Source organism: Galendromus occidentalis, unplaced genomic scaffold, assembly GCF_000255335.2.
Source record: "Galendromus occidentalis unplaced genomic scaffold, Mocc_1.1 scf7180000077083, whole genome shotgun sequence".
In the NCBI taxonomy this organism is placed as follows: Eukaryota; Metazoa; Arthropoda; class Arachnida; order Mesostigmata; family Phytoseiidae; genus Galendromus; species Galendromus occidentalis.
Genome location: NW_003805071.1, coordinates 181,248 through 209,245, shown reverse-complemented (window position 1 = coordinate 209,245; position 27,998 = coordinate 181,248). Strand labels below are relative to the sequence as shown.

At 50.8% G+C, this 27,998-nt stretch overlaps 1 protein-coding gene across 1 annotated transcript; it reads left to right on the top strand.

Moving 5' to 3' along the window:
- Positions 1 to 331: 331 nt before the first annotated feature.
- LOC100897877 (cytochrome P450 4C1) lies at positions 332 to 27,271 on the top strand. The gene is made up of 9 exons (XM_003740687.2): positions 332 to 715; positions 17,142 to 17,531; positions 17,664 to 17,860; positions 18,064 to 18,295; positions 18,402 to 18,553; positions 18,703 to 18,769; positions 20,159 to 20,338; positions 20,448 to 20,590; positions 27,245 to 27,271. Exons 1-9 carry the CDS (start codon positions 358 to 360, stop codon positions 27,269 to 27,271), a joined length of 1,746 nt encoding a protein of 581 aa, XP_003740735.2. The 5' UTR covers positions 332 to 357.
- The last annotated feature ends 727 nt before the right edge of the window (positions 27,272 to 27,998 follow it).

The following is a 27,998-nucleotide window of genomic DNA, read 5'->3' as shown; positions in this document are numbered from 1 at the left end:
GGATTTGAGTTTCAAAATTCGTTTCGAGTGGGCTCGCTGCTGCTGCCTCACGACGACCTTGTTTGTTTAACCCTTGACAGTGTTGGGTTCGGCTGCTGTGTTTGTGCGCGGCTTGCGCGGTGTCAAAGCTCTCGTGTGCAGCGTCTTCGCCTTGGGCTCCTCTGCTCTGCTGCTCGCTCGCTCCGTTAACCGTTACGCAATCGATGGCGCTGCAGGGCTTGAATACAAGGTCTGGCTAGAGCCACAAGTCTTCATTCTTTCTTTCTCTCGGTGAGGCAAATCGTGGATAGCCCTCACTCCCGCACTTCCGCCACGGGGCTGCGATCAGTTCTTCTCGGGCGCCTTGTCCAGGCAACGATGGTCTCCCTACTGGGGACCAGTGGACCGTTTTGTTGGTGTTTGGTGCTGGTGCTGTGTCTAAACCAACAACAAGAAGCAGCGGCTGCCGCCAAGTCGGACCTTAATTTAAAAGTTGTTGATGGTGAAAACGACCGGTGGCTCACAAGTACGCGAACGTTCTGGTGGATTTTGACTGTGTTCTCGCTATTGTATCTTGTTTATTATGTAACAAAAGCCATATGGGCGTTTGTTTGCTGGAAACGGAAAGCCAACTTGATAGGGAAAATCCCGGGCCCGGCATCGTTCCTGGTCCTCGGAAATCTCAACGTACTGTTCGAGCTTCGTAAATATGAGAAGATCATATCAACGCACACATGTGAGTAGTAGTAGCAGCAGCAGCATCACAAGTAGAACTCGGCATCGTCGTCATCCATCTATCTATCTATCCATTATCCTCAATCCAATCTACCGAACAAGCGACCGAGCAAGCGACCCAGCGATCGGAAACCAAACGAGCTGAATGCGTGACTTCGGCGCTTTCGTATTTAGCTACTATTTGGAGCTGAGCCTTCTAGAACCTTGAGGAGTTCCCACAAGTGAATTTCGACAACCTTCAGACATCCCTTGGATCTCATCCAAAAGTCGTCGCTCGAAGCGTTGTCGCTCAGAAAATCGACGCCAGAGTTTCTCGCCCCTCGCTCTGATCGTAACGATCGCTCGGTATCGCCCCTCTTCACTTGTCTGCTGTTGTTGAAATGCCAGAAATCGGACCGTGCTTCTGTGTGCGAGCGAAGCCTCCACCGGTCGAGTGTTGATGGGGAGCCCGTCGAGCGGATTCCAACTTTCGATCTGAGAGTTCCGACGACCCATGGAGCGAATCTGGAAAAGGATATCGTTGCAACCCATTCGCTCGCTGCTAAGTTTGAAGCATTCGGAGCCCCCGGTCGCTGCGCGCATGCCGCTTGCTTCGTTCGAACGGAGCAACGACGACGCCGACGGTAGCCCTGCCGTTAACCACCACGGCCGGCGTTCGTTGCTAGAGCTACAAACCATAATAGATTTGGCTGGAAAAAAAGGCGCCGTCAGATGCTTTTGCGCAACTGAACCAGGATCCGAACTTTACGTATAAACCTTGACCCTATCGTCGATTTCCCTTCAAAAGCATAGAGAAAGAACACGCTGTCACTCCGTTGGAGTGACGCGCGATCCGTGAGTGGCTAGCTGCTCAGTGTCTGTCGCTGGAAGTACGGATTCGCGACGAAGGCATACTGTGCCTCTCTCGTCCCCTCTGTTGATCAGACCTTCGGTCGATGGATCGCTCAAAATGAATTTTCGGTGGTCCATGTACGCAACTTCGGTTTATGGTTGTTTCATAATCGCCCCCAGACTTCTGCTCGGGCTCATACAGAAGTCTGATAATTACCCAGCTTCTGTACGGCGAACCGCTATGATCGTCGTCCCTCACTCGTGATATAAGTCCGCCGAAGTCGAAACGAGGCTGATTCGGCCCTCGTTGCATTCCTTGCTGTTTCCATTGCATCGAATCGTTCGATTCGCGAGCGGGGACCACGCGGCTTGAATGCAACCGTTTCATGACTCACTTCATTCACTTTTCCAAGACGCTCGCTGATATTATGCATTCGATTCATGTACAACCAATGTGCTTGTGTTGATGTTCTGATAACAGTGTCTTACTCGGTGGCGAATCTCGAGACAGCCGGGCGTAGTATACAAAGTTCCATTCGCTCTCGATTATCAAGACACAAGGAAAGCGCCCGAGTCAAGTTCGACCGGTTCCGAAAAGCTTCACCGCCGCTCCGCCCCGCAACGCTGAAGTGACTCAGGATACTCAATTGGATAATTGGATAACTCCTTCGGATAATCGCCTCCTTCTCTGGACCGTCGTGACGGCTGAAGCTAATAGGAGCCGTTCGAACCTGTCGAGGGGCCCGCAACAGAAATCCTTCCATGTCTAGTTAAGCGGGGCTGTACGCAAAAACACAAGGTCGTACTTACATAAGTCGAGGTCCCGACACGAGTGATAGCCCAAACGGTCAGAAGTTGGGGCCAAACAGCTGATAATCGATTCCATGAAAGTCTTGGATGACTCTGATTCCTCAGGCGACAAAATAGATCGCAGCTCGGGACGGAGATATGTAGACGATGCGCTCGATGGATTGTTCTAAAAAGTTTGGATCAGGTCCAACATTCCGGAGGGGGGGTCGTTTCGGGCTTGCGGTGCGAACCTACCATCTTCAAAACGCCCAGGTACTCGCTACTGATCTTTACGAAGGCGTGGAAGGGTGCGTATCAGGCACGACGAGCAGCCTACGATCAAATAATGATAGTAATGTCAGCGAGCGCTCCCGATGGCGTAGGAAGGCGAATTCGAAAAAAAAAAACGATGACAGGACTTGACTCGGCAAGTTGTCTAATATCAACAACAACAACAGTAATAATAACAATAAACAGAAGTCTGACGATCGTTCTCCCTGGCGGAATTCTTGGCAAAGCTGCAAGTGGGTCATGGCGTACCAAGATAAGAAATCGAAACTTCCAACGGGATTACGATTGTCTACGTCTGGGCTAACTCAGCCAGAATTCCCCGGGATAGGGAGTCCCGATCGGGCTTGAATGATGAACCCTCAGGATACTTGATTCTGAACGAGCATCCGATGCAATGAGTGAGTCACTCAACACAAATAAATGATTGCTCGTTTCAAGGTCACTGAACGATAACATGCGAAATAAGATCTATGAACAATTTCCCCGAACGGTCCGCTCTATCGGCACGAATGTTCAAGGGGAAACCACCGCTGGCACCAATCGGCTCAAGTGTTTTCCTCCCAACTCGAGACATTCCGGATCCCGTATCTGAACGTCAAAGAATTTTTCAAAAAAAAAACAGCTGACGAACAACTCCACCAGAACAACGGCGGAAAAGCGCGCGCGGACCACGAAGACGGCGCCGGAGTCGATGATGCATTGGGCTTCATTAAAGCGTGTTCGCGGCGATTAGTGCTCCGGATCTCATTTCCTCAGACACCACCAAAGCAGTGATCGGTCTTCGACGCTCGAAGTCATGAGAGAGAAGACCGCGAAAACGGATCGACGAACGCCAGAATTCCGAAGCGCATTCCCAGGATCGCTTAAGTGATTCTGATGCGCGGAATTCTGAATCGATAGCGGCTCGAAGTCAAATTCACAGGTCCGTGAGAATCGCAAGGGCGGCCTCACGATGCGGTTTCGAATAAAATCCGCGTTGAATAACATTCTCGCTGGAAATTGCCAGCCAATCTGTTTAACGGTGTATCATTATGTAAGCGATCCGGTGTGCGGCGGCGGCTGCGATCAGAAATCTGTCCTTGATTTGTCGCTTATCATCGTTATCTGCGGATTTGACGCGCGTCTGACCTCATTGGAATAATCAGTATCTGTATCCAGTGTTGCTTAAGAATTCGAACGACTAAGGGCACGGCGTTTTCTCACCTCGTGACTTGAAAATCTGTGAATCCGCAAGCAGCTCCGATGAATAATCAGCTCACGGTCTGATTATCGGATCGATCGATCTCTCGTCGGGAAGATTCAACGCTCGGATCGCGGTCGAAACCGCCTCGCTTGCCTCGGTCGTTTCAAGTGCGCGACGTGATCCGAGGAAATCCAGCTCGGCGAGGAATTCTCGAGAGGAGCTCGACCTAGAAGAGTTTCCTCACGAGCCTGTGTAATGTTCTCGTTCACAGGGAGCGTCTCGAGGGAAAAATCGAAGACGAAAACGCCCTCCAAGCTCGTGAGGGCTCCGACTCTAATCGGTGTGGATCCTTGGCTAGTGTGCTCGTAATTTCGCTTTCCGGAAATTTTCTCCCGTGACCTTCGCGTTCGCTGCCGTCGCGATCAGACTCGAAGCGATTCATGGTCTTGTCGGCCTTCGCTGGCCTATCTCGTCTCGGGGCCATCACTTCGACGTCCCCCCGTCTTCTGGCGCGCACGTGCGCGTCAACCTGCAGAGCACGAGACCTGCCACGAGGGCCTGAGCCCTATCCTACATGATTGGCGCTGTCGAACGACGTTGTCCGACGACGACGACGACGATATAGACCGGGTTACTGATTACAATGCGTTCAGATTCAGTAAGATATTTGGCCGGCTGAGTTGGATGACTGCGTCTATAGCGTTTCTTTCGCTCACCCCCGTAATGGCTGCGGCTTCAGTTGCGGCTGTCGATGCCGCCGCTACCGCGGGAGCTAGAACAGCAGAAGCGGTGGCCGTCGTTGCCGCAGTAGTAGATGCAACGTTGGCTTTCCGAAGGCCATGGACTTTCCCTTTCAGCACTCCGTACCGGTCGGCCGCTCCGCGTCTGACGTAACGGCAAATTCCGGCTGACGCAGGGGCTTGATGTTAACAACTGGCGTTTGAGGCCCTGATGTTCGTTCGGTCGGCGGCTGGCCGGCCGGCCGGCCGGCCGGCAAGTTACTTGCCCAGCGGACGGGGTTCCGACCAACGGGGCTCTAGTCGGCGATTCCAGCCTCGTGGCGGTCGTGCCGGTGGTCGTCTTCTCCTTCGATTTGGCTTTGATGTTTAAAACGCGTTCTTTTTCTTCTACTTTCCATTGTCGGCGGGTGGTTTGACGCAGCACTTTCCGGGGACGGCGCGGTCGATTTTGTTCTGTCCGGTCGGCCCCCGCGAAAGAGGCTCCGTCGCCGCTCCGGTCAAAGGGTTGTTGGGACCCGCACCGAACGTGGAATTCAGAAACAATACGGAGACGTTCAGGTCGATGAAGAAACAATTCCGGAGGAAGAAGCTACCAATTTCGATTTTTCGCAAAGATGTTTTCACGGGCGAGGATTTGTGACGCTTCCTCCCAGTCGCAAGAGGTTCACTCCCAACGCTTGTCTGACAACAACGACGACGACCACCACTACTACTAGGAGCGAAAAGAAACATATTTCATATCTTTTTTTCCGCTCGGCTAATTCAAGGTTCCCGGTGCCATCCAGATCGGTTTGAGACCGACGAGAGGAAAATGGGTAATCCTCTTTTGCTGTCTAGTACGATCGGAACATTTCAATTGTTGTCAAAAGTGAATGAACATGGCTTGCGTCGCGTCACGACTGAATGTTTGTTGTTGACACGACCGTATCTGTTGCAAGGGCTACGTTTCAATCGCAAGGGCGCGCTTAATTGACTTTTGATGTTTTTGCACGGAGAAAAAACATCGCGTTTCTCCTCCACTTCGTCCTAGAGCTGGTTCGGTATTTTTGTGCGACCTCCTATGCGGTACCGATCACCTCATGCCCTTCGAGCTGATTCAGACTCGAAAATTCCAGCTGAAGATAATCCGGGGTCATCCGAAAAATTAAATTGACAGGAATCCATCCCTCATCGCAACGCGCTCGATGGATGGTTTGAACCTCCCGGCGAGGTTCACGCTAAAAAGTGTCTGCTCCTCGTGGAAGAGACTACTCGGTCGGAGTACAACGCACAGGCTTTCGAAGGCTGCCTCTCTCCGTTCGGCCTCATTCACACACACACTTTCGTAATCGAGTTTCCAACGCAAAACCTTCGTCTGACAGCGACGACACCGGAGGAATTGAACGTTTTAAAATTCTGAGTGCCTCGCGTTGACCAATGGCGCTTTCGAGTATTTTTTATTGCTTGTTTCTAGTTGGGCTCTCATGCAGGACGACAGTATTGTCGCTACTAGGTTCTCCAGAGAATTACGCAAGGCGAAATAGACGCGGAGAAGCGCTGGCATTATCAGCAGATGAAAATATCGCCGTTGCGATTCCACGGCGTCAGAAACATCATTTGTCCTTCCGTTCTTCCATTCATTCATGCGGCGGATGGCATCGAATTCATTGAGAAACATCGACTGAAAAAACGCTTGAGCTCCGCGCAACCATCCACGATTCGAGTTGGGCTGAGTGCGGAGCCGGAGCGGGTCAGCCAGGGGACCGAGAGGCTGGATAGACCGCCTCGTTCCCATGAGTCATTAAAAAAACTGCCACCCACTCACTTCTCCGCATCATTGAACACTTCCCGGGGTTCGTTTGCCCGTTGGGTCAGTGTCTTCGCATAACAGGGATGGCCACATAACAAGTTGGACAAGCGAAAAACGACGGCGGCCGTCGGCAGCAGTATATTCAGTGCGGGGAGTCTCCCATTGTTCGTCGGGTGCCCTTGATCTTGGTGTGTGGTTTTTCTGGAGCGAGCGCACCAAACTGGATGAACACCACACCCCTACATCCGTTCAAAAGACCTCCCGTCGTCGCCTTGCCTCTTCCGGCGGCACCACCGAAACTTCTGCTCGGTCCCTCTCTGTTGCTCTCCGCTTGCTAACGATGAAATTTCCAGCGATCTTCGGTCCTCGCGACGAGACGGCGGGCATTATTTCGACATAATTCGGCGAAAAACCACGGACGGGACCTGTTCTGAGCGAGTCTGTCCGACGAAGAACAGCTGTGGACGATCCCTGTAAATTCTGGTCGTTACGCTTACGTTCGGCGTAGCTTTGAATGACCGCCGCGTACATGATTGCGTGAGAGTTCTGCTCTTGACAGACACTATTTCGATTGATTCGTACAACTTTTTAAATGGCTCCGCTGCCGCATCCATCCGCCGCCGCGCGCGCCGTTCTCACGAGCGAAAGGATTCATTCGCTCGCGGGAAACGCTGCTCAAGATCGACGACGGACGGACGGATACATTTGGTTTGAAAAATGATTCATTCCGTTAAACGGAAGGCTGAGGCTGGAGTCGCCACGCGGTTTGTTTGATGAATAAATTCAAAATTGCCAGCTCCAGCAGAACCTTGACCAAATTCCAAACGTAAGCGCTTTGCCACGGCGGCAACCCTCGCCAAAGACGAATAGTCGACGACGAGCGTTTAGTGAACGCGAAGCCTTCTTCCGTAACGTGACGACCAGGGATAATGAACTTGAATGTTTTGCAAATGGCCGACAGAGAACTTCACTTTACTGCACTCGCTTTCCGTTGCTCTTCTGTAATGACAGCTCGGGGCGCCTCATCGTATCTATCGATCGAGTCCCCCTGCCGACGGGAATCCCTCGTCGAAGATGATGACGTCGACGACTTGACGTGTCTACGCAATGCCGTTCGACAACCAATCACGGGCGACAGATCATTATTGAGCTCTGGAGTGTGATCGATGTTGATTTGAATCGTCCAGAAGCATTGGTGTCATCAGTCAATTTGTCGAGGGAGAAATCCAATCTAACGTGTGGATTTGACTTTCGGTGGATTGTGACAGACGGTCGGGCGACGGGTCCGCTCGTTCGATTGACTGACTGACCGGCCGGCCGACTGACCGACCGAGCGACGGAGCGACCGAGCCATCAATCGTTAGACGGTCCGTCTGTCTGTGTCTGTCCACCGACCCATCCTTTCATCCAACTATTTGTCTATCTATTTATTTGTCTGACGGCCGACTGTGTGTGTCTAGCCGTTCGCCTGTGATGCTTCCTTTCTCGGCTGCTTGCTTGCCTGCCGGTCGCTGTGATGTTATTGAGCAGGCGTTTTGCCGTTGGACGCGCGACTCAACCCGCTGAAGCCTGAATGAGTGAGGTAACAAGGGGTTTCCGGCTCCTTCGTTCGTCTGCCCGAAAGACAGACAGACGGACTACAACTACTCACTATCCAGTCTGCGTTCCTCTCTTGTGTCATCTGCACAGACCGAGCTAGCGGGCGGGCAGGCGGGCGGACGATCGGTCCGTCGGTCGAATAGGTAAGCAAGAGCGAATAGGAGGAGAAGGAGTCTTTGAGATGAAAACTGGGTCTTCCTCAACGAATATCGATCGGTCGATCGATTGAATGGATGGTCCACACTCGAACGGGGGAAAGCATCAGTGCGGGCAGGTAGCGTCCGCGACACTACCGTTGCGTGAAGACGTCAGACAAGTCGCGTCACACGTTGAATATTAATTCTTTCCATCCTGGAGGTGAATGCCGAGTCGACACTTTTCCCCTCAAATCGCCCTCCGTCGATGAAATCCATCACGGAACAGACGTCGATAAGGCTAGCTCGAGTCTTCTGGGAACACCATCTGAGATTCTGAAGGTCATCTCATTGCGGAGCGAATCACTATTGGGCTTCGAGGCTTGAGGTCTTCCCCCGGAGCTTGCGAACACCTCTCTCGCTTCATGACCATGGCTTCGCATGGGAATGGAGTCGCATGGCTTGCGGAGAGAAGTGCTCATACCTGTAAAAACCTTGAGTCCCTCATTGCTCCTGCGAAACAACTATTCGCTAAGGGCTTCCCATCGAGGACATCGTCGCTCGAAGTCGACGAATGCCCGGGGAGCGCTGCTGAACAGTCGGAGGGGCTGTGTCTCCGCGCATAATCGTCTCGCTATTCCCCCAGATTCCGATTTACACTGCTCCCCGAAGAAGTACGCTTCTTAACTCCATCCTGTGAGTCGTTGGAAATTCGGATTCGGGATCAGCCTCTCTCTCCTCGACCTCTACGTACGCCGCGCATCGCGACCCGATCTCCACTGGATTTTCGGAACTGCTCCCTTGATCGACACGAGCAGTTCAGTGAATGTATTCCGCTCAGCAAGGTCGAGAACGTCTCCGTTAGCACATCGGATATTTCGCAGAACTTCGATGTCTTTCGAGAATGTCCTCTACTTATGCGCTATCCGAGATGGTTTCACTGAAGTGTAGCCAGGAATCACTCCCGGACACCTTTAGAGTCCTCAGGGATCTTCGCGAAGATTTGATAGCAGATACCTTCGTGGATTCCCATCCCAACGCCTGTTTATCCGGTCTGAAACTTACGAGCTAGTGAGTCGTGAAAAGCCTCGAATTTCCTGGCACGGAGGACGAAGTGCATCGGATGTGTCCCATAGTGAAATCGGAGACGTATCCACGACGAAAACCTCAAATCGTGGGGATTTCTCCCTTGCCTCTTCGGGGTTTATCTCCTGCGCATCACTCAAGCGTCAAGCGGCAAAATCTCGGGATATCGGAGGCGACCGTCTCACGGAGAGATCGTGATTCGGTCGATTATACGGACTTTGAGTTCCGGCAATTCGGATGCCGGCCGCTCGCCCTGTCCAGAGATCCTCTGCCCACTACACCGAATACATATGTATATCTTCGCTTGATTCGACGCTCATACGATGCTCTGAATCGAATCGGACAAAACTGTGAAGTGCCTTCTCAGCGACGCAACCCCAGAGCCCCATGGAACCGTTAAGCATTGCGCTCACTGCACTTCAAAAATCGCCATAGGCATCAAACCTGAACGCGATTCCACGGGAGCTCTAGCGACCGCCCAATCCTTTATGGTCGTATATGAAACTTGAATTCAGCACCGGTCACGAATTCCGAATTCGATGTTACAAGTGGAGCCAAGCATCATCGTGTTTATTTCTTCATTGCCAGAACCCTCGGCACTTGACATGGCCCCGATTCTGACCCGTCACGACGAAGCACTACGATTACCGCTCGATATCGTTCCCCTATTACTCGGTTCGGAAAATTAGAGAATTGAGAATTTTTCAAAAATAATAGAATCGGCGGGAATGAAACTAAGACTTGGCGGACAAACAGTGTTTGACGGCGGCCAATGTTATCACAACGATAGTCGATTTTAATTGGCAGAACAGATAGGTTGCTGTAACGTAACATTGTGCAACACTGGGCTGGTGAACAAGGCTTCAATGTCGGAGAGCTGGCTGGCTTCTGCTACAGACCGGGTAACGTTCGGCGCAGTCACAAACAAAGCGCCGGCGCGCTGCGGCCGGCTCACGCGCCGCCGATACATGATACCACAGCAAAACTTCGTCAAGGTCACCTATCTTCTTCTTCGCTCGAAAGATCACCGACGAAGAGAATGACCGACCGACAAACCTACAGAAAGACAGAATGACCGATCGACGAGAGAAGGTGAAAGCAAGAGAGTCGCGCTCGCGATAGCATCGATTCCCTCATTATTGTTTATTAGTTGGTTTTTGTGAGTCAACGACGAGAATGCCTCGCCAATACCGGCTCAGACGGTCAGCGCGGCGGAAGCTCAAGGACGTCTTTTCGTGGGAATTTACGTTACCCGTCCATAACTTCTTTGCTGAGTTCCGCCCACCGGAGACGGATTTTTCCTATCGAAATCATGGGAAATATTATTCCGATCAGAGGAGGGCCGGCCATCTCTCTGAGGCACGGAGTTCGTTCGCTATAGTTCGGGCTGGGAGTTCGCCCGTCAATCTGAGCAACTTCTATCACAGGGAATCATCCTACAGCGTTTATCGCCTTCTAATTTTTAATTCTATCGCCGAATTCAAGTCTATCATGGGTCTTGATCAAAACGGGTTTTCGGAAGCATCGCGCGAGACCACCTTCAGTCTTCGAAAAAAGTCTCCTGGACGAGCCTGTCAAGAGAGGAGCAGGAGCTGAACTCCCAGCTCTCCGGACGGGAGGTCTGTGAGGGCTTCCTCCCCGGCCGCTGACAGAAAAACTTGTATCGCCGACATTTAGAGCCGGGATTTCGCACCACTTCTTGAGGACTGAGGGGAGTCATCGGGGCATTTCGTTACATCGAATGATGAAAATTGGACGTCATTTTTCAGTTGATGTTTTTGTGTGATTTTGAGGAAAAGTCGCAGATGGTCGGAGCGAGCCGCCAAATCATGAGCATAATAATAACCATAACGCAATGCCCAACGCGACAACAACTGCATCACACCAATGGGAGAGCGATCGGACCACGGAGAAATAAAATCTTTATGCCGGCATAGTTCCACACCGAACCCCGTTTCGGAGCTCGGCTCACAAAAGGATCGTTGTGCTCCTAGTCTGGGTCCTGACGTTAAAAGCCGGCTGCAGCATGTCAGCTTGCTAGCAGGCAGCGATCCAGGCATCGGAGTGGGGAGGCTATGATTTTCCAGGACCGCCCAGCGCTTCCAGAACCTCGCAGCTGGGACGACTGATCATACACCCATCGATATCCGAGAGTCTTCAAGGGAAACGCCAGCCCGAAGATCGAGGAAGACTTCAATTTTTGCGAATTTACGTCCCGATGGAATCTACGGGGACCGGAGACGTCTGAACGGAAGACGACCTCAACCCGCCACCGAAATCGAGCTCTGGCTCCGTGAAGCTGTTTGTCATGACAGAGCTCATTGGAAGAAACTAGTCGAGTTTCTTACAGATTTGACGGACACATCCCGTCCGTGGATGGTCTGATCTATCGTCTTAGCATGCGGGCCGCCGGCAGGCGTTTTGGGCGGACATTCGATTTGTCTGCCGATCGGTCTATCCATCAATCAATTCATACGAAGCAATGCCAACGCGGTCACATTGATTCTCCACTCCGTTTTCTCGGATTATCGGTTCATTGTTTGATTGATTGATTGTTCGGCGGGTCCGTCGATAGCTTGACGAGTCGATGGTCGATTGATATTTGAATTCGATTGTATCAGCGCAGCGATGATCATGATTGAGGAGGCTATGGAAAGACCGGCGGAGCCCCTCCCGTTCGAAACTCCGGCGCGACGTTCCGGTCGGAAGGGAATATCGAACAGTGACAAGATCACGAATACTGTCGAAATGTTTGCGCGGTCCAGGCTCTCCGAGCGGAAGATTTTCCCTCGCTCTTGCCGCATATTTGTCTCGATAATGATTTTCGCTGTCGTGTTCCCGTGCCGAGCCTGTCGTAGCCTCGCCGCAATAAGGGCTAATACCATCGCGGAGTGGAACGAAATTCTTCAGAAGTCCACCTTCGCGTGATGTTCCGAGCTAGTGCTAACTTACCGGGATGCTTATCATCGCGGACGGATAAGCATTGACCGGTACCCGCCGAGCAAGGTCAAAGCCAAAACAAAGAGCGTGTAACGGCGTCTTCAATTCCTGTTCCCTCTTCTTCTTCTCCCGTCCGCTTGCTTTCCTCACGGTACGACGGAAGGCAGCCGACAATCGTCAAGACTACGTGTGCCACGGAATATTTCGGGGGAAGCGGATCGTAAATCAAAGCCTTTCATTCACATTCTCGTTCGCTAGAATAAGCTGTTCGTTTGATGTGGATTTCGGCTCTTTCATAATGGAGGCGATTTTAGAAAGGCGCTCGAAGAAAACAGATGTTTCGGATTCCTCACCGGCGGGAAACTGCAGTAGATCGTTGTCGCCCGTGAAGGGATTGGATCCTTCCTCGCGGCGGATCATTGATCAAATGAAAGCGATGTTCTCATCCTCCTAGGTCTGTATGGAATCGAATTCGAAACTTTCGCACTGAAGGATGGGAACGTTTCGAGCTCATTTCGAAAGAGAGTTCACAGTTCAAGTGGGTCGGTCGGTCGGTCGACCGACCCATGAACGTTTAGGATGGCGCTGGAAACGCAATTATGAGTCGATTATTGTTTTCTCCTAATGGAGTTAGTTGGCGAAAGTTAGGAGCTGACGCTCAGATGGGTCGAGGGGAAGCGAATGAAGTGGAGCTTTTCTTCACGCGGAGCTTTCTCCGCTGCTATTCGATGGAACTCTTTTGCGGTTTCCACGGCTATTGGGCGGAAGAGGAATATTCGTGGAACGTCGGGCTCACTCAGGTATCGCCTGCATTAAAACACTATTACTCGCGGTTTTTCGTTTCCTCCCTCCGCTAACTCACCGGCTCATCCTACCGCTCGTCCGCCCGCCCGCCTGTCTTGCCGGCCAGCCTGGCGAGATAGCTGGTTGGCTCGGCATTCGTTCAAACATTGAGTCAGTCAGTCAGTCAGTTCGTTCGTCAGACAGTCAGTCAAGAAGAGTTGCGCAAGGCTGCCACCGCGGTCGGAGCGGTGCAAGAAATCTGATCACATAGCACACAACTGCCCTCAGCTCTCTTATTCGCCTGGCGGTACTGCGCGAGGTCACCCCAACTATCCGAATGCAAGTTGTCGATATACCTGCCGTTGACTAACAGGCGCGAGACCGATGCACTGTCGCAGGGGGATATCAAGCCCGAGATAAAGACTCATTTTACTCGAGGTAGACCTCCTCGAGCTCCCCAAACTGCGCTCGGTGCCGCTGGGCGTTCTGGGAGCCGCCGCATTCTCCCCACAGCGTCAGCTCGATATGTAATCTCTGTAGAGCGATGGGCCCGATCGCATCAGAGGGCGATTTTCTGGGAGTTCTCTCTATTGTGAAGCCCCCTTTTCACCCTGTCCTATACCCAAACACCCACCCAGTTAAATTCTCAACTATCCTAGATCGCCTGATAGGTGCTGTAAGCACGAATGCATCCAAGGCGGGATAGCGTTCGTTGATATATCGTATATCGAGTACTGCGAGGTTTCGCCTTTGATCGGATCGCGTCTTCGGGAGCTCGTGTCGGTCTTACGAAACTGGATGGGAGGCGGTCGATGAGTTTCTTGAGCTTTATCTGTGCAGATCATCGATTCGCTATGCTGATCATCTTGATAAGGCTAACGATAGTAGTTCGATGATTGCAACCTTGGTGCCGATCAATCGGAGGCGATCGGATCGGAATGGGTCTTGTATGTGATTGAAAACGCTCAGCTTGTGATCAGCCGGAACCAAGTAGGTTAATCGTGGGAATTGCTCTTCATTAGGAGGAACAGAAGCGAGGGGCGGTCACTGGTCGTTAAGAAGCTGGCGAGTATTCTGAGCGTTGTGTAACCGATGCAGCCTGTTGGAAGATCAGCATAAAACTTTTTATGCTCAGCCTCGAGCTCTGGGCGCCCGTATACGCTTTCGTGGCATCCGCGCAAGTCCTGCCAATGCTTCGAGAACAAATGACTTTGTCATGTCAACAATTCGAGCAATTTCAGATTGGAACTCGAGCCAGGAACTTGGTGCGATCGCTCGAACTCTGGTGCGCCGTCAGCCCAGCTCGTTTTGAGCTTGCGATGTGTCGCCAGCCCTGACGCGTTGGAGCGAATGGAGACAGCAAATCGATCGCTGGCCGACGATTTTTTCTCTCGTCGAACTCTAGTCAGTTGCCTCGAAATGACATACGCGCAACCTGACCACTATCGTCGGTATTACAGTCATTTGCATATGAGGGTCTGCGTATCAGTGGCGCTCTTGTCGTGAAAGTGGGAAAACTCTTCCGGAAATTCTCCTTTTCTTCACCGAAAGACGTTTGAAGCGTTTTGGAAACGTTGGTGAACGATTTCGTGGCTCTGGAGTATTTCCAAATGATGACCTTTCCGAGAAAAGTAGAAGACCGCAAGTCCACCCCCTAACAAGTGATCCTGATCCCGAAGGAAAATGTAATTCACGGTTGGTGGTCTTGTCGGGGCAACAAGAGGCGCGAGATTCTTAGACTCGCGGCTGATCAGAAATCTCGATAGGCAGTTTGTTTAACAGAAACGAGTATCCGATCGAATTCGAAGAAGCACACTGAGATGTGAATGACGGTTATTTCAAAACCGACTGCGCACCTCATACTTACCCAACGGGCGTGTTATTATCTAGCAATAATGGTAAACGAGGGAATGCCGATAAGAAGATGCCCCTCGTTCCCTCGATTTGTGCCATCCACATGTGTGGCGTTAGAATTTTCGGTATGTTATCCATACTTGACTGAGACACCGGACGAATGTGTCTTTCTTCTGACATGTCATGAATTCATCCGCTGATCTCAAGTCGCTCCCTTGGTGCTCGAATGCCGCTCGTGCAATCGACGAAGAAATATGGAACTCATGATTACACCAGGTGTATGCCAGGACAAATCGTCTGTGATGCCCTCGAGCTCTTCATCCGCCGAGTATGAGATGAGTCGCCCCAACCACTTGGCTAGATTCAGGACATGTTTCATTGGGTGCTCATGACTGAGGGGTCCGATTTCGAGATTCGAGCTACGGCTCCGTTTTCCTCTTCGTGTCTCGTTTCGGTTTTTAATCGTAAGGAGCAATCGAGGCGAATCGGAACCTTACAATCTTCGTCAGGATAATTAAGTCTTGATTAAGATCTCGCGCCATCTTGAGCGGTAGGCCTTAAGGAGGAACAACAGCGAATCTCTCAAGAGTATGCCGAGTCTGCTGGATTCAGAGTCGACGTTGCCTCAATAGCGAGCCTTGCAATCAAGGCCGAGGCCGTGTTTCCGTCGCTCAGAAAGCAGAGATCCTGAAGCGCGGTGAGATACTGAGCAAGATGAGCTTAAATCGCGACCTTCAACTCAGCGCTAGAGTCGATGAAGTTCCCGGTGAAGGATGGGGATTCGTGGCAAATACTTTCAATCCTCTTGCGAGAAAATCCTGGAAAGTCAGATCTTGCTAATTTCTGTGTTCGCGGTCGAAGCGAAGACCACTGCGACTGCGATTCCATGTAGTCGTCATCGCAGACGAAAAAAATCGACATTTGATCTCGCCCGCTCAGGTGACAGCGGTGATCCCGCTCGGGTAATGGTAGTCTGGAGTCTGTCCAAGAGGCAAAAGGCTGACGAGCAGAGAATCGAGCGAGCTACTCTGAGGCTTTCGAATATATATTCGAGTAGATTGTGGGAAACGATGGAACTTGTGAACCCGTCTACCGCACGAAGTCATTTGTACACATCAAATGAAAAATTCTCCCCCGTATAGACCCTTGTGGCGATGAAGCGATGTCCGACAGTTGAGGCATCCGCGAAGGGACCTCTCGCGACAAAATATATAGTCTTCTCATGTGAATTGCGTCAGGCCATCTCGTCACAGACGTTTGGGTTCGGTAGCGATGGGGCTGTAGCCTCCTCACTCTTTCACCCTTACTATTCGTCTCGTTTTCAATTATGCGGCAGAGGATGGGAAACGAAGGAAGGATGGCGCTCGGATCTCGGATTGTCCCCGAGAGTGTTCTCTTATCCTCTCTCAGGCTGAGCAGGAGACCTGGCGAGGACTGAGGACGCACCAGCCTTAGCGTTGCCGATCTTGGTATGGAGTTTAGCTCCTCCGTTGACGAGCGAGAACACTGCATCCAGATCTCGGCGGAAACGAGAAGATTCGCCACCGAAAATACTCCGCACACCCTGATCCTGCGTCTCATCCAAGGCTTCAGAGGCCAGTACTGAGCGGAGATCTGTCGATCAGCTACGGCTGTCGATAAATACTGCAAATCAGGAAAGAAGTCGTCGAAGCTGAAGCCATAGCTGACGTTCGCAGTCGTCGCACAGTACGCTTAATAGGTGGCTGACACGGGCAGATAGAGCGCGACCCTGCGTAGCGAAGTTTGAACAAATCTTCCGACTCTTGCGCGATTCCTTGACTGGCGCTTGGATGCGCTGCGTGGACAAGGAACGATCGGCTGGAGCCATCTTCGACGACGTCATAAGCGACAGCGCGACTTCAAGGGCTTAAACACAAAGCCGAGACACGGCAGACAGCCGTCTCTCACCTGTGAACAATAATGTCAAAACAGCGTTGGTCCCGAGCGGGGGTTACGCGGTTTCCTCCCCTTGAATTGGCGACGACAAGCGCATCGGAAGCGTCGGAGTGACAGCGGCTCCGAAAATCCCTATAGATATTGCAAAAGAAAAGTCGGCAGCTGCCCGCTCCCTTTACATATGGACAGATTCATGGACAATGGGAGGTCTCTACACAGCGGGGACGAGAGTCCATCTCGCCTGCTGCTTTTCCTCCGATTCCCCACGGACATCGGAGATCTGAGAACCGATGAGCGATCATGTATCAGGATATTATTTGGTTAAGGGAGTGAGTCGAGACTGAATATATGCTGTGTGCCTGTCGGATGTCGCACTAGCATAAACAATGCGATTCCGATTCCCACCGAGAACTCAAGGTGGACCAGACATGATTGCAGAAAAGAATTGACGGCATGAAAAACGTGGACTTAAATGAATAATTCTGTTGCAGTGCTCCTTCAGACAATGTGTGGCTTGGCGGAGATCTACGACTCAGCGAGAATTTTTCGGTTCTGGCTAGGAGCCCGACCGGTGGTCGCGTTCTTCAAACCAGAAACGGTCGAAGTTCTACTGAACAGTAATAAACACATCGACAAATCGTTCGACTACACACTGCTGCATCCTTGGTTGGGGACGGGGCTCCTCACAAGCTGCGGCAGAAAATGGCGCCCCCGCCGGAAGATGCTCACACCAGCATTCCACTTCAGGATATTAGAGGATTTCGTTCCGATTTTCAATGAGCAAGCGCAGATTTTCGCGTCGCTGCTGGAAAAACATGTTAATAGAAATCCAGTCGACATAGTACCATTCATCACGAACTGCACTCTTGATATCATTTGCGGTAAGTCTGTCGCTCGGCATCAATTTATGGCCCACTCCTGATACCTGCCGGCGAGTCGCTTCTGAGAGCCGTCGATGATAAGCGCCAGGTGACGCCTCCTCGAATTACACTCTACGCCTACCTCCCTTTCAGAAACGGCAATGGGTGTCAAGATTGGAGCTCAAAGCAACTCAGAATCTCACTACGTACGCGCGTTGTACGAAGTGGGGAAAACATTCATCTATAGAGTTGTACGACCGTGGCTTTGGATCCCGCTCGTATTTCTGATGACAACTAAAGGGCGACGTTTCGAAGACAATCTCAGAGATTTGCATAATTTCACACGAAAGGTTCGAACCACCGGAAGCTTTTCTCTTTTGCGGATGTCGATGTATTCGAAACGTGCTGACCCCGATCATTCATGACTATCCATCGGACAACTTCGCCAGATTTTAGATGGCATCAGATACTACAGAGCGGATCATTCTCTACTGATATTCGTGGTAATTCGACGCGTCATAGCCGAACATGACATCCGATTATTCTCCATTAGGTGATACAAGAACGTAAAGAAGAAATCCAGAGCGAAACATGGCTGGAAGGCAAAGAAGGGTTGAAGGAAACAGCAGACATTCCCGACGCTAGTCACATCGGAGCTAAAAAGCGAAAGGCGTTCCTGGATCTCTTGCTCACCGAACATTTGCAGAAAAATTCATTGTCTTTGGAGGATATCCGTGAAGAAGTCGATACCTTCATGTTCGAAGGCCACGACACAACTGCCATGGGTGAGCTAGGAAAACCTAGGCGTGCTCGGGACGACCCGGACGAACGATTTTTATTTTCGGATAGTCGAGATCGGCGCTCTCTTCTCACAGCACTGCCGGATTCCAGGCATTGCATGGTCCCTCTATTTGATTGCCTTGCACCAGGATGTCCAAGATAAAATCCATGATGAATTGGACTTCATTTTTGGCGAAGATCGAGAGCGCGACCTCACGACAGATGATCTGAAAAACATGAAATATTTGGAGTGCGCCATCAAAGTAAGATTACGACCAATCCACCACGTCTCATATTTGATTTATTTGCGTTTGCTCTGTTCATTATCGGAGGGCATGCCTCTTCGATCGTGATCCTCGTCCGAGGTGTGAGCGTCGATGACATCGAATAACGTGTTTTTGGTGCACCGCAGGAAGCTCAGCGACTTTTCCCTTCTGTGCCCTTCATCGGAAGGGAACTTAAAGAAGACGTAGTAGTCAGTGAGTACATTTGTTTCAGACTTGATGACCTTCGACTTCATGTACCATGTAAAATCCGACCAAGTATAATAATTTCCGACGCGGAAGCCATAGATCCGTGTGATTGTTTTTCGAATGGGAATAGCGAATCGCTCGCAGTATTTGGATGACGATGAGCTTCATTTTTCCTCCTAATAATAATCATCAGGCCGCCTAACTTCTCTCCAGCTGTAGCATCGCCAGTTCTACTCTTGCATGTCCAGCGAATCTTTTCTAGGAAAATTACTTCAGCCTCTTCTCAGTCACCACTTTCCTTCCTCCACCTAGAGCACTACTACGGCTCTACGACTTCTTCACCTTAATGACTCAACTAACTTTTTCCGGGACTTGCCATCCCGCGCGAGAGCTGCTCCGACGGCGGTCTCTTGATGTGTGCAAGTTCCGAAGAGTCTCCTGCCCGTTAGGTCCAGCTCCTCGTGAGGATCGCGATCCTGGGATAGGTATCCGGGAGCTCCAGTTCCGAGCACGGTTTTGTGTTCTCTAGTCTTGCTACATAGGAGAGCTATTTGCTCACATGAAAAGCTCTCCCTGTCTTACAATCTGTTCGATATCGGAGACTCTTGTATGAATATTGGCGAGGATACTTTCTTAATCTAACTCTTGAAGAGGTCTATTAGTGACTGTTTTTGTGTTTGGGTTATTGCGTTCGCGAGTTCGAACGCTCATCAACGGCGGTGAGTTCCATCGTTCCTGTGGGCGGCGTTGCACCGCGTTCCGGAGAATACCATGTCTGTGATTATAATTGTCCAAGCTCCGTCATGTTGGTGGACTGTGTGTTCATAATTCGTGTGTGCTTTCAAGTCTGAAATGTCCTCCATGTCGACGCAGAAAACTTTGTCACTTGTTGTAGCGTTCATAGCACTCGTAGGTAGAGGGAGCGGTCGCATGTTCTGTCTGAAAACTGTTTGTTCGGGAGCATTGGGCTCACTAACGGAATGGGCGCGGGACGAGCAAAAGACTGAATTTACTACTGAAAGAACTCACCAAATTGTATCGAAACCCGTATTTGATGTGAATTGTACTCCGTACCGTATAATAAGTGCCGTCCGCCGTACCTCGTATCCCGTAACTTATGATCGTTATTTGTCAGCAGGATCGAGCGCGTTCGAAGCGAACATTCCTCTGCTCTGAATCTCCCGATTCTCCAGACAGATCGAGCTTTTCGATCGAGCCGATCCCGATTCCTCAAAGAGTTCGAAATTCTTGCTGATTGTTGGATTCGGCTCTCAAAATCCACGATCACCTCGGAGCGAGGGTTCTCTTCGAAGCGCAATCGTTCTCGGTGGTGGTGTAGATGCGAGTTTTCTTGCCACGACCCCTAATCGCTAACCCAGCTCGAATTATTCGCAGATGGATTCACTGTGCCTAGAGGTACCACCTGTTTTGTCTTCACGTATATGTTGCACAGAGATAAGCGGACGTTTCCGAACCCCGAAGCGTTTATTCCTGAGAGATTTCTACCAGAAAACTCTATTGGACGTCATCCTTTTTCGTACGTCCCCTTCTCAGCGGGGCCTCGAAATTGTATAGGTGAGTAGAAAAGCGAGCGAAACGTAGTGGAAAGTGTTCTCTTCAATCCGCGGGAGACTCCGACCCGACGGGAGTTCGTCTTCGTCCCTCTAACAATCCTCGATTGCAGGGCAAAAATTCGCCCTGATGGAGGAGAAACTCGTTTGTGCCACGATTCTCCGGCGCTATCAGTTACAAGCAACTCATCATAGAGATCACATACGTTTGAAGCCTGAACTTGTCATTCGGCCGGAAGAGGGTCTGCGTGTCCGGGTCCGGTTAAGACCTCCATTCACCGGACGATCAATTTGCTCAAGTCAACTTCATCGACCCTACAGGGAGCCCTTCTACTGTGACGATGCGTACTATGGAGGAGCCCAGCATTCGATCTAACTCGATTTATTATTTTGTCGCACAAGAAATAAATGAAAGCAGTTAGTTGTTAATGAGAGCCAATGGCCGGCTGGCTCGCTCGCTCGATCGCTCGACCCAGGTCAGCGGATGAATGGTTACTATGGACATTATTAGACAACTTATATTGAGCGAGATGAGAGAACGTCTAGATGAGTGAGTGTGAACTGTTAGATAGAGAGTGGCGCGAGTTCCCTGCTGAAAATGAGCACTGTATCTGTTCAATACTTTTGACTGGCATTCAGTGCTATCGCCGTTGTTAGTATTGAGTCGATATTGGCGAAGCTGTCGATATTGTCGTTGTTATTATTTTATTAATAATTTTAATAATTATTATATAATATACTCTTTTTGCTGGTTCTAGTCCGAGATTAGAGCCTCGAAACGAATGATGATGAAGGTGATTATGGCGATGATGTTGAGAGTGCTGAAAATGAATAATGAGTGTAACTGTGTATAAAGTATAAACGTAACATGGGATGTTGCAGAGCCATTCTTGGTTCAGAAGCCGGTGGGGGCTTCCATAGTGTTAACAAATCGGGTGCGAAAGGGTAAACACCGGATGCGAAATGTAAAATAAATGAGTGACTGATTCAAAGCTGGTGTCTTGAGCATATGAATGGCCTTCTTACATTTGCGAAGCCTATGCAAATAAGGAATCACAGCTCGAGACCTTACCTCCCAGAATGCGAGAAAACGGGCTCGTTCGTGTATATGACATCTTGCGGAGCACACAATGGATGACGAACTCAGTTGAGGAGGAAAACACCGAGCGCGTTCAAGGAGAGTCTTGTCGAGAATGCGCCGTCTCTCCGACGTGGAGCTGAGGGCTCTTGCTCGACAGTGGCAAGGCACCAGAGAAATTTCTTGCTCGCGTTCTGTCTACGACTGCAGCATCGGGATCCCTCTTCTGACTGTTCGCCCACTTCGGTTATGACGTTCCTTTGCATTCATTGTCGAAGTGGATTTAGGAGATCTAATCCACGATACGAGCATCGAGACGTAGTAGCTCGATCCTAACTTGTCAAACTGACCCGTTACGAAGAAGAGTTTCGACAAGCGATTTTCTGCCACGCCGATGAAGCCTGTAGATTCAAAGTAAATGACTGATTCATTCCAGACCTGGTACGCTATTTCTGAGTTTGTGGCGACGAGGGAGTAGACCAGGTCTAAGGACGGTTTCGAAAGAGATCACTGATAGGAGGGCCGTCCTCATGAAAGATGAGGGTAGAAACCACAGCCACGACTAAAACACACGCCGCCATGATGGAGGGACTGCTGATTCATACACCAATTGACGACCCACCTCAGAGGAGAATAATATAATTATTTGGATGAATCGGGAAAGGAAACTCTGCATCGGAATATACGCGCCGACGTGCTTAGAGAAATGGGCGCCGTCTCGCACCTCGCTGATCCATTTGTTCTTATCAGGCGCACGGAATTCCGTCATGAGATGTGGTTTCATATGCTCACAGACCCACGCTGCTTCCGCTGAACATGCGAAGAGATCAATAGAGCGTGGTACCGTGAGCTCGTACGTCGACGTCCTCGGGGCTGAATCCGGGGGAATCTGCCTGGTGAAAGCTCGCCGGGAAGACAATACCCCCATGCTCAACGAACCCATTAACCTGAACAGCAACCAAGATCGCTGATGAGTGGCAGGTCGATCGACTGATGGAGAATTCTTATTGAGAATGGTGAAATCATTGCGCATCCTGAAACATCGACTGGTACACCGACCAGTTGACTTGCTCCGCTGCGGAAGGATTGTGGATTAGTTCCTCGCCGCCCTCCACGAATCGTAGTTTTCTTCTTATTTGTTCTCAAACCGCACTTTGGTCGGCGCAGTCTTGTAATTCCAAGACATGAGCATCGGCAGCTCGTAGTCGCGTGGGCTGGCAGACATTCCTGCGGCGCCGGCGTTCCGACGCTGCGGGTCTGGGAGAATGTCCAGAAGATTACTGAAGATCAAACACTACAAACGTACATATCCTGAATCAATATTCAACGCTGGCTGTGGGACTCATCGGAACAAGATCGATCGAGCCAAGGGGATAGCATTCCGAACGAGAGCTATTTTCATCCTATCCTTACTATTACTCCTTGGAATAAAAAATCTATTCTCTCCCACCGGAATGAAGATCTCCCGGCGTGGAGACTGCGATACTTCGGAGAGCTTCTTGCAGAAAGTTCGCTCGCGCGATTGAGAATCCTCTGGTACGGGAGGAGCATCGCGCCTCTCAATTCGAAGCACTTCCCCCCAGAATGCGAGAAAACGGGCTCGTGCATATGACATCCCGCGGAGAACACAATGGATGACGAAATCAGTTGAGACGTAAAACCCCTCGCGCGTTCAAGAAGAGTCATGTCGAGAATGCCCCTTCTCTCCCACGTGGAGCTGAGGGCTTTTGCTCGAGAGTGGCAAGGCACCAGTGATATTTCTTGCTCGCGTTCTGTCTACGACTGCAGCATCGGGATCCCTCTCCTGACAGTTCGCTTACTTTGGATATGACGTTCCTCTGCATCCATTGTCGAAGTGGATTTAGGAGATCTGATCCACCATAGGATCATCGAGACTTAGCAGCTCGATTCTATCTTGTCGAACTGACCCCTTACGTAGAAGAGTTTCGACACGCGATTTTCTGCCGCGCCGATGAAGTTTGTAGATTCAAAGTGAATTCATTCCAGTCTCAGACGCCTGTTCCTGGCATCTTCTGCAATCTCCCAGAAACCGAACGGCCTCTTGAAACACTCTATTTCCCGATCGATTTCTAAGATTTCTTTTGAAGACGTCTGGGAAAAGGCGCAGCGTCCAGCTGAGACGATGAGTGGCGATCCCGAGTGATGAGAATCAGATGTATCTTTGTGACGCATAAGTTCTGACTTTGAACTCACCCTTCCCTCCATCGGAATTGAGTAAGGGACGGCTTGAAATGATCCGGTGCTCGGGATCTGTTCCTTGTCTCTGCTCACCATCGCGATCCAAATCCTATTGGTTCCTGGTCAAAACGAGATACTCAACAACCATTCAGTGCTGGAGACTCCATTGGAGGAGAATTGAGCAATAAATCTATAGCTTTGTCTCCTTCGGAAACGAGACATCAAGCTTGACGATGGTGTATATTTATCGAATGATGATCATCAAAGCCGAGCTTGCGCCTGAATATACCCAAAATGAGTGATTCGTCTGCTGCACATTGCTTTTCAGGCTGCAGATCGGTGCCGGGGAGGCGCCTGAGTCGGGAGCTCAATGATCTCTTCAGTACGAATCTTTATATTCCGCAGTCAGCGCTTCGACTCGGAGTCCGTGATACCATTGTATAGCTAGAATCCGCTGCCTGACAAGTGAACGTTCAGTTCTGTATATCTGGGTTCACGGAGTTGGATACATTTTCTGAGAGGCCTTGGCCCGAGCGGGGGGAGTCAGGAATATTAGTGTTAGTCAGCTGGTACTTGGCGGATAATCGCAAGCCGAATTTCCCGCATAAGACGCTCATAACCGATCGACCTGAATCGCTCCGCAGCCTCAATATCCTCGGTTCGTTCCGCCGACAAGCAGATTCGGTGGACGAGTAGCGCGTCACATTTTTTTGGAGGAGGGAATAAGGGGTCCCACATCGCGCGAATAGAGGGCGCGATGGGTCGCCTGTTCTCGATCATACGAAGACCAGCCGTGCGGGCGCTCCGCGCCAATCCTTATACTGCCTATCTACAGGCATTCATAGGTTTCTCCATGTGAGAGACTTTGGAGTAATATGCTTCTGCGATCTGTGTTGCCGTTGGATTAGCTCAAGTTCGTCGCTGTTGAAAAACATTAACTTCTCGTGCGGCTTGTGTTTCTTCGGCTGAGCGATTTTCTCTATATCTTCGAATTCTGTTGCTTCCTAGCTGTCGCCGTCGCTGATTACCACGAGAAATCTCTCTCTCGACTTCGGCACGACGTATGCGAAAACTCATTTCACGAGCAGCTCATCAGTATTCCTACTCAGACAGCGAGATGATATGTGAAAGTGTTGACATCGTTCGACGGGAAAATAAACCACCCCTGCTAAATGTAAATCTGTAGGGGGGCATAGCACATCGTTCTCGCTTCTGATCATGAGTCAGAAGCCAATCTCGTTCGCAGCCAATGGGAGGACGATGTATCGGTTTTTCGAAGTTTACCGAAGAACGGCGCTTCGAAACGGGAGCAAACTGTCGGCGATTACGGTCGATGAGTGTCCTCATCGGTCGGAATGGTCGAATTCTCGACATCGAATCGAGGTCGCTAGCAGTAGAGCGTACTGACGGACGGAGATAGCTTCTTTATTATAGTAGGGGGGGGGGAGTGGGGGATGGGGGAAAGGATAACCAGTGGCGTGGCGAGGGGGGCCGTGGGGCGGTCCACCCCGAGCATCACTGCTCCGGGGCATCACAATGCTCGATGGAAGTCCCAGAAACCCGAATTTTCCTCGAGGATCGGTCGTGATGAATAATGAATGGAGACTTATATTGACTTCCATCGTCAACCAGATCGAAGAATGACAGATTTGGGAAAATCTCGAGAAAGATCTGAGGGGGCGGGGCATCATATCGAGGTCCCGGTACGGGATTTCAGGGATCCGCGCCGGGCATCAACGCGGCACGCTACGCCGCCGGTAATGAGTGAGTACGTCTGATGCAGGAAATCCGATGTGCGATCACTCGCTAACCGAGACCGGAAAGGGCTTCAATGGAACCGGCGAACCGTTTGCGGAAGGGTGCACACCGGATGCGAACCGTAAACTAAATCAGTGACTGATTCGAAACTTCTGACTCCAATGAAAGGAAAGGGCCTGCACCGGTTCCAGGGCCTCCTCAATGTCCGGACATGGGTCTCACTTCCAGACAAGACTTGGTACGCTACCGTTCGAATGCCGGCTTCAAAAAAGTAAAATCCTGCGGTCTCCATGACGGAAGAGCGGTTGATTCCGAATATTTTCACCGAGCGAGAGCGGTGTCTCTCAAACGGGACGAAATGTTCGAATCAGTCAAACTGCGCCAAGCATAGAGCTCAATAAGAGAATATCCAGCTTCGACTCCTTGGCCTAGTTACAGCAACAGAAAGCGGGGTCGCCGAGAATGATCTTGACAGAAAACTTAGCTGCTCAGAGCCCTTGCTTCTTCCTCATCAGAAATACTGAGAATATTGTTTACTCCATTCTAGAAGGCTTTCCTGCTGCTGTTGATCTGCGGGGACTGATGTCTCGACTGATTGCCAAACCGATTAATTCTTCTACAGGGGGACGAAGCCGCGGCTTCCTCCTATCAAATTCTGTCGGAATATTTCTTCGACATACGGCTGGAGGGGGAGCGGAAACTTCAATCAAACTTTCGATAGAGGCGGTGTTGAGCTTGCAAGGTAGACCCACCAAGCGACAGACGCCAGCAAGAGTGAAACCACGATCAAGTCTAGAGCTTCTTTGCCGGAAGCAAGAGCTCCGGGTTCCGCAATATTTAGTCTGATCTGTGAGGAGAGAGCCCTCTTGAGATCGTTTTCTCCTCTTCCTCAGAGCGATACATATAAGGCGGGAGACTTCGGCACCTCCCACGAGTGAGAGTATCGTACATTCTGTTCGTACGAGAAACCCGATCGCCTCACCTTATTCAGAGTTGCGTAAGATGGGGGCTTCCGCTCGAATATCGGGGGTCCGAAATACGGAAATTCGACGTGTTCTTGGAAAATTTCGTCACCGCAATTTCTTCTTAGCAGAAGCTTCTGCAGGAATTCTTCGTCTGCGGAGGATAGTCTCGAAGGCTCCGGAGGTGTCGAATAGAGGTGAGCTATGGCTTCGGGTGCTTCAGCCGGCTTGGATTCCGCGGTTCCCTTTGCCGGAGAATCGTGCGACTCCATGATTGCGGAACTCGGGTTATGAGTTTTGAGCTTCACAACATCGTTGTTCGGAGCCACCAAACGCAGTATCCAGATCGTCAAGGTTGATGGCTGGCGGAGGATTACCAAAAATATTTCAATCCTCAGCGTAGGACCGACTCGATCGCGGTAAGGTCTTCACGATAGTCAGGAAGGTGTTTCATGTTGAGCACCGTGAGCGGAAGACCTTCGGTCGGCGAAGCCGAGCCCATTGAAGCTCCTAACCCGTAATACCCAGCGATCGCTAGGAGGCGACTTGACAAACCAACACTGCGATCGGGTCGCGGCTGACCGGTAGCATTTTTCGAACGCTGCGGGAATCCAAGATAAGAATTCCGAACAGAGAATCCGATTGAACCGCGGACACGCTTCGTCGGTTGCTGGACGAGTCTTGGGAGCTCAAACGCCGAGGGCACCAAGTCTCAGCAATGCATGAGCAAGATGGGGACGTCTCGGCCTGATCGAAGACTTGATCTCGCAGGATTCGGCGATGAATGGAGAGAAACTTCTGTAAGATTGTTCTTTGCTTCTTGTGCTGACCTTGTCCGACCATGGGCGTCAGCGCTCTGGTTTCACCGGATCAACAACAGGACGGGGGATTTAGTATGTCAAGGCTTCCCAAGTTCATCGACCGTTCTACGTCAAAATGAAATCAATGATACTGTGCAAGGTCCTAGAGCTGTGAGAACTTGGAAGTTCTACCCCTATAGTTTTTCGAGTCTCGACCCGCGAGATGAGACTGCATGACGATGCTGAGGGCCGAAATCCGACTGCTTAGCGGAGATGGACCGGCTCAGTCGAGTGCAAATCATACATCAGAGCCCCGAGGTGATCGAGAGCTAACTGGCGTGCGGTCTCCGACTCAATGGTCGCCCTCTCTGGATATATCAAGGATTGCGCTAATTGGGTTCTTATCCACTCAGCGGCCAGGAACAGCTAAAGCTTCCGATGAAAAGAGTCGAGCCGCCTTTTTTCGACCAAAATCGCGACACCGTCTCCGACAACTCATCGTTTCGCGCGATCGGGTATTGAGGTTCATGTTCAGGTCCCGGGTTTCTCAGCCTGGAGGAGCCTCAGCTGTCTAGGGAACATGCACTAATCTCTTCTTCCTCGAAGATCCTCAGGGCAGCCGGTGATGTTCGAAGAAGTTGAGAGAATCAGAAGTCTTCGGAAGGAACTTCGCGCGACCCCTCACATAGGTAATCGACCACATCAATCTTTTCAAATCAGGATCGAAGGTCTTCGCAGCATCCCCGAGAGAACGTCCTAAGACATGTGAGAATTCTCCACCGCAAAGCGTGACGAGACCAGACCGAGAAAGATTTCGACACGGACTTGAAACACGGCTCACTTCAATCATATTAAGGTCGTTGCTCA